At 43.8% G+C, this 7486-nt stretch overlaps 1 protein-coding gene across 4 annotated transcripts in view; it reads right to left on the bottom strand.

The window, feature by feature from the left end:
- Positions 1–7486, bottom strand: part of fam131bb (family with sequence similarity 131 member Bb) — a 27935-nt gene that overhangs the window by 15315 nt on the left and 5134 nt on the right. For 2 of the 4 annotated variants that reach the window (XM_019265358.2, XM_019265361.2), the window contains exon 1: positions 7059–7232. The exons of 1 other annotated variant lie outside the window; for it this stretch is intronic. In XM_019265358.2, coding sequence (XP_019120903.1) covers positions 7059–7086 — 28 coding nt within the window. In that variant the 5' untranslated portion in view covers positions 7087–7232. Of the gene's footprint in view, positions 1–7058; positions 7234–7486 lie in introns of those variants that run through there. One more of the 4 variants, XM_019265359.2, reaches the window with a different exon arrangement.

The following is a 7486-nucleotide window of genomic DNA, read 5'->3' as shown; positions in this document are numbered from 1 at the left end:
AAATCTAGATCCTTATATATCATCAGTCTGTGATCTTCAATACATTTTGAAGAGGTACTTGCAGGAGTCTTTTATCTCCTGTTTTGTTCGACCCAGTTTTACTCAACCCACTTTGTGTATTTCTTCTATAGTTAGTGCTTCCCTAAATACCTCTGGACATCGCCACAGAAAGTACATGAAGTTACCGTATGTATAAATAGCTGTTTGGTTGTACCAGGGTAAATTAACCTTAAAGTAGCACTCCACTGATTTAATGTTTAAAATTCAATTTCCTTGTCACAGTGAGTACTACACAGCCTGGATATATAACAGATATATAATGTCTTCTGTGACACCAGAGAACACAAATTGGGGGCATAGAGACATAGGGACTAAAAGTCAGGGTATCTTTTTTTATACATTTCTTGCTTGTCCTCTAATTTTCTGAAGTGCTACACTAAATTGCTGTGTCGCTTAATGTTAAATATTTGTTGAGACATATTCCAAGTTAACTGAAACTGGTCAAATCTAATATCAAGAAAACTTCACTCCAGTTCTACTTGTTAAAAGATGCAACTCAATTTAACCAGTTTTGGAAATATAGTGTACTTTATTTTTAGTAACTTCACTTAAAATTAAAATAAACCTTATAAAAATGTCCCAAGGAATGTCGGGTACACAGGCTCTAACAGCATCTGCTGACAGTCTCTACTCCCTGCTCTACTGCAAATCCACCTTTTTGCTTTTAAGCTGTTAGAAACTGTGTGAATGTGAACAAGATGTTCCTGAAAAAGAAAACGGCACATGAAAAAAACGACTTGCCATTTTCACAGAGGGTGGAAACATTTATATTTAAGTGCTACTTTTCACCATTAGAAATAAACTCTGTGTGACCTCAGCAGAATTAGTCAGGCGTGTTTGATTTGTTGGCACAGAGGAGTGCGGTGTGAGATGGTTACTTATTGGCTGATATCAGTTAGACAGAGACATGTCTCATTTTCTGCCTGGGCAGGAGAGAGTGTCCCAGTTTTTTTTCCCCCATCTGGGTTAAAAAAAACCTGCCCTGCAAACACAAAGTGAACATATATGCACACCCACATATATCGGGCCTGCAGCAGCGTACAGTATAAGGCGCAGCGACACATACACACAATGTCGCCTTCTCTCTCCATCCCTCAGCCTCGTTTGGTCAATTAGTAGATTAGCAGTCACTCTCTCCCTACATGAATCACAGTATGGCTCATGAGTCTTCTGGACTGCAGCAGTACAAACTACCACTGGGAAGGCCTCCAGCTTTTACACAGCAATGGACCAGAAACATTCAGTACAGTGTGTGTGTGTACCTCTGCAGCTGTATGTATATTATCTAGTGTCTGTGAGCTTAAGCCTCATACGAGATTACATCAAAGCATGTGCTATTTGTGAAGTGAGCCAGGAGGGTTTGGATGTCTATATCATGCTGTGATTAGTCAGAGTTGTTTATAGTCAGAATATCTCCATAGATGATGGGTCAGTAGTCATTACTCAGTGGTTTCTTAAGCCATGGCACGCTCTGAATTTCTGCACTCGTGTAGGTGATGCTCTTGGGTGCCTAGTAGCACAGTAAGCAAATGTGTAATTCTGCTTCTGAGAAGCCAAGCAGGATACCTCCTTGAGGAAGCAGCAAAAACAACAGAGCACATGACCAGAGCTCTGAGCCAGCTTTACTTCCCCTGGCGCTCTCCTTCCTCCCCCGCATACACACACACACACACACACACATACAGCAATGCAGTGCTGGATACCCCCCTGCGGTCATAGGGGAGTCAGGCTTAGCTCAGTTGAGGAAAGAGCGAGGAGTGAGTGAGGGAGATGGAGGCGAAAACAGAGGGAGCAACGCGGCCGTGCGTAACGAAGAGCCAAAGATCTGCAGCGGCTGCACTGTCAACTCCGGCTCTGACTGTAGTGGCTTGACGGCTCCCACTGAAGTGGGAAGCATTTGAACGTCATCTGTCTTTTGTACTCCCTGGAGCCCTGCAGCAATAAAGGCTAAGAACCTGGGGGGCTTGGTGCTTGTTTACATGACAGCTGCAGTAAGGCTGGTTGCCACGATGGGGTACCGGCTTGGATAGCAGCACTCGTGCAGCGATATGTGCAGATGCTGAGTTACTGAGTTCCAGAGTTCAGCAAGAACACAGCTGAGGACCAGAGCCCAGATGGTTTTGAGAGTTTGTTCGAGGGAAACGGAGCTAAGTGTGTCTCAGGCCATAATCCACACACATCCAGGAGCTGTGACATACTTAAACAGACACAAAAGCACAGCATGAGTTACCAGCATTAACTTGGTGAAATGACATTCCCCATCTACATGCCCCCTGTCATCAGCAGGTCTGACGTGCCTCATTAATCTGTTTAGGCGTGAATGTGGCTCCTGTGCAGGTCTTCAACACTGATGCAGGGTAAATGGATTACAGCAGTCATTGGTGCACCAACTGTGATAACTAAAAATCTACAGCATGTAGTATATTCAGCACCATCAACCTGATCACTCCCATACTCCCATCCCAACATACTAATGGCCTCCTAAATATATAATGAACATTTAGACCTGAAATGAAAAAAAATGCTGGTATTGGATTCTGTTTAGATGAAGGGAAGAAACCCTGCAGGGCTGGAGGAAATCAACCGTGCAAAGTGTACAAACGCATGCAGGAAATCTTTATTTTCTTGCTCTTGATATTCAAAGGAGACTTCCTGTCTTGGAGAACAAAGCCTTTTCCTCTTTATCAGCACTGAAATTGGTTAGTAGCTGCCGATAACACTGAGACTATCAGTGCTGGTTGCTCATTGATTCTGAGCACATCCACAAATGCACGTAAATTCACACACACATCAAATTGTAGGGATGAAATTCTCTTTCGCGGCATTATGTTTCACAATTTTACAACACACTCTGCAACTGAGTCATTATTTACAGAAACACCTGCCAGTGAGGTGCCCACACTCCGCATACATATATATATCATTATCAGCCTGTACAAGGGCATGTGCCCATCCACGCCCATATGCATTTAAATCAATTTTCCTCACATAATCATACAGGCTTTTAACCAGGCATCAAGTGACAAGCAAGCTATAACAGCACACAGTAGAGAGGATGACACAGAGGGTTGTCACACACCAATAAATCTGTAAGTAAAGACCTTATGCTTATTGGAGTCCTTGGATGTTCAAGAGTACACATACATATATACGCACTGACACACACTTACACAGGTAAGGGTCATCAGGTCCCACCATGTCTCTGAGGTACTACATCACTGAGTCATTCACCTTGAATGTGTTCATGTGTACAAGGCTTTTCCAACCTGGACAGAAGCCAATCAATCAGCCTCCACCTTAGTCTGCCAGATCTTTCAGTTTACATGCAGACTGCGAACTGGCAATTGCAGAGACACGGTATCGGTAGTTGACTGAAAGTGTGTGAAGGCATGGTGCAGCGGGGGTGTTTTTATTTAGTTTTTTTCTGTTTGATGGCAGGGAATCCCTCTCTGTGACACAGTAGGAAAAACAGAGCGATGGGACTAAGTGTGGAGGCAACAGCGGTGCCTATACTGTTTTCACACCCACACATGGGCCTACAGGCACAAACAGTAAATATAGCAGCAAGAGCACGATCGTATGAGAGGCGAGTATAAACTTGAGGGCACTCACGGGTCCATGCATGAACACATGCATACATGTGAACATAGAAACATTCATACAGAAGCACTCAAGCTGTCATGTAGTACTCTTTCTTCTGCACAAGCTTCTATACGTGAATTAACCGATATCAAATCATATAAAACTGGCAAAACTTTGATCAGTTTTTGCCAGTTACTGTAAGTCAGGAAGTATCTGATCAAACAACAAGCAAACAAGATCATGAATATGACTTTCAGCTTTCAGCACTTACTGTGTGTGTATGTGTGTGTAGATACAAAAGCACACACACACGCATAATCGGCTATTAGTGCTTATTGAATCAGTAAGTGGTGCATCAGCCGGCAGCACTTTACCAAAGCTAACTTAGAGAAAGTGAAGAGAGTCTGCACAGGTGAGAGTAGTCATAATGTCCCACATTCATATCTATAATTTCACCACTGCAGCCTGACCCATAGCAGTTATCTTGCACATAATGCCCTAAATTATACAGTGATTAATGTTTCCAGCATTCGCAGGTATAATGTGGCCTGGTAAATGGATACAAAAATGCTCCTGATGTGTAGCTTTTAGCACAATCATGAGTAATAGCACTACCAACATCACGTCTACAAATATGATCAACATCATGGTGCTGTACCACAATGCTAAACACTGTGTTGGCAGCTGTATAAGTTTGCTCTGAATGGGGCGAACATAAGCTGTGTACAGTACAGCACACACAAGCTGAGTCACTGACAGAAATACAATTTGTAGTTATTTCGTAGTAGATCTCATCGCCTTTCCTCGCTGACGAGGTGGAGAAGATTGTGCACCTCCTAACTACTGTTTCTCAAGGCCTTCGCTCTCTGAAGCGGTGATGGATGGAGACACCTCCTCTACTGTACATCACTGTTGGTCTTCACCTGACCCAGTACCAGCGATAGTGAGGGGGCAGCTGGGATGAAGCAGGTGTGTAAAGGGTTGGGATCAGTGCCTTTCCTTCACTATGAGTTTAAAATATAACCCAAATTAAACTTAAAACAAAGTCTGCTGAAGATAAAAATGAACTGAACCTAACCTGGTATTTATGCCAGCCCTCATTTTCCAACTGGGTCTGAATTAACAGCCACAAGCTCATACACCTGCAGTCTGAACAACTGTCCTCACAACTTTACTGAGGTTTGTAATTTTTATTTCTGCCATGTATCAGCGTCTGCAACATTTGGCCTAAAGTCTTCAGTCTGGAGCTTTCTGTTTAACTAAATTTAGACTGCAAGACCTCTAATAACAAATGATATCATTGTTAAGAATGAATAAGATGGAATAAAACTACAACTATGTGACATTAAAGACGAAGTAAAATGTACAGTTTTCTGCAGGACGCTTATACAGTATATCATATGAACAGATAAGATACTATGTGTGTGCAGTGTGTGGATACAAACTGATATCAAAGCCTGACCACGAAGCACACTCCCAGATATGATGGAGCTAGGAGAGATAGTGTTACCAGCAGGCAGACAGATACATCAGGGCTACTCCCGAACAGAGACTGATCCAGTCCTGCTGCTCCTCCTGTTGATCTCTGCTTGGCAGCGTGGACTGCAGTTGAGAAAGCCGATCAATAGCACACACTAAAGCCATTCTCACCCAGGATAAACACAACCACGCCTCTAGACTGGCAGCACTGCTGCTGATTTTTGTTGCTTTTAAGAGAAACACAGACACACAACCTGCCCTTCCTTCTCACTCAAGTATGTTGTTTTACACCTTCATGTTAGATATTATTTGAAATAACAACAAACTGGAGAGAAACATTCCTGTATGTCGATGTACTACGAGTGACTGACAAGCTGCAGTGTACTTAGGATGCATACTCTCCTTTATCATAGCTCTCCATCACTTATCCTTGATTAGAAAATGTAACTGTTGGGTCTAAACCTGTATTCTTAGGCGTCTGTGATCACATCTATAAAAATGAGCATCAGTATTCAGTTGGCTCACATTCAGATTCATGTGGCACCTTTCCAAATCCTTCTGTCTACTTCAATCACATTGTTTTCCCTCACTGGGCTCCTGTCTTGACCTGAGTGTTGACAGCGGATCCTAACCTCCTCTCCTGCTCTGCAATCTGTCAAATACTGTAATCTGGATGGCCTGAACTGCTGTTTCAGCTGTATTCAGTTCACACCTGCCTTCCTAACTGTGTCATGTAGTACTCTTTCTTCTGCACATGCACATTTTAGATATTTTTAAAATCCCCTTCATCAAGAATTTTAAATTTAGTCAAAAAAAAGGGAGGGAGAGATAAGGTACGTGTTGCATAAGCACACTGGTGATCCTGTCTGGAAACCTGGTTTTGACATTCACGACCCCTGTAAAGGTTATGCACTTTTCAGAGTGTCGTAAAACGTGTGCTCAGACTGACGCGTTGCCATAAATATGTTTAAGAGCCTGACATGGTAAGTGGCTCATTAATATTTAACACCAGATGAAGTCTGTGTTTATTTTTATTATTTTTAAGACGTGCAGGAGCTGAATGTGCACTGCAACATATCTGAACTATACTCATGGAAATAACTGACAGTTCACCAAAAATTATTGCAACCCCTCCCAGTCTTTCTTCACTTAGCAGCGGCCCAAATGTTGATTTACTTAACATGGCATCTATGGGTTTATCCAGGAGGGTCCTCACCTGAAAACTCCCATCAATCCCACACAACCTTGCCTGCACATATTTGCCCCTCCCTCTCCCCCTCTCTCCATCGCCATCCGTCCGTCTCCCCTCCTCCCTGCCCGCACTGATATTCTTCCTCTGCTGCTTGTTTTGTTATCCCTCTCTATCCCTATTATTCATGCAAATAACAACTAACTGTGCAAACACCCCTGACAATGGCACTATCCCCTTTTCTCTGTTTCTCCTGTTTCTCCAAGCCATATCACCCTATAAATAAGCACTATCACAGCATTTCCCTCTCCCGCCTCTCTCCTCTCCATCCCTCTCTGCCTCCTACTCACACACGTATACATACTGCCAAACAGCATCATAAATCAAGGGATGGGAGGAGGAGGGAGGGAGGGAGGGGAGCAGGGAGGTGGGGGATGCAACCATACACACACAGTGGCACATTTTAACACATATTGTCTCTGACATCGTCCCTGTATGCTGTGTACACGGCCTCTGTGAACATACATCTGCAGCTTGCTTATATGCTGCACTGAAAGACAAGCAAACAGCCCAAACACACACACACACACATGCACACGTATACAAAGCCTTAGTCCATAGTCTCCACGCAAACCCTCACGCTCCTGCAAGAACCCCCATCCTCCGCCTCACCTCCCCTACCAAAACCCCCCCTCTAGCCCGCAACGAGAGAGAGAGAGAGAGAGAGTGAAGAGAAGTGGTGGCTTACTCAGTCTCCTGGAGCCGATGCATCCCATGGTGTATTCACAAAGGCCCTGGATACAAGCGTGGAAGTGTTACCCAGACACCGTGCATTCTCCCTCTTCCTCCTGCGACTCTCTTTCTCTCGGCTCTAGCTTCTTTTTCTTGCTCTCCTGTGCTCTCTCTTTTCCTCTCTCCCTCTCTGCGCCCGCTTGATCACTCACTCACACACACACACACACTCTCTCTCTCTCTCTCCCTCCCTTTCCTTCTCTCTCTCTCTCTCTCTCTCTCTCTCTCCCTCCCTCCCTCACACTCCCTCTCTCCGGTGCAGTGTCTTAGAAGAGATCCGGTTAGTAAGTCAGTATGCCTGAGGGAAATAGATTGGGACTAAATAAAGACGTGAGGCATTATTGGCATTATTTACAACAAACATGTCTTCTTTTTTTTTTTTTT

Source organism: Larimichthys crocea, chromosome XIII (assembly GCF_000972845.2).
Source record: "Larimichthys crocea isolate SSNF chromosome XIII, L_crocea_2.0, whole genome shotgun sequence".
NCBI classification, from domain to species: Eukaryota; Metazoa; Chordata; class Actinopteri; family Sciaenidae; genus Larimichthys; species Larimichthys crocea.
This window is presented reverse-complemented; position numbering and strand designations above follow the sequence as displayed.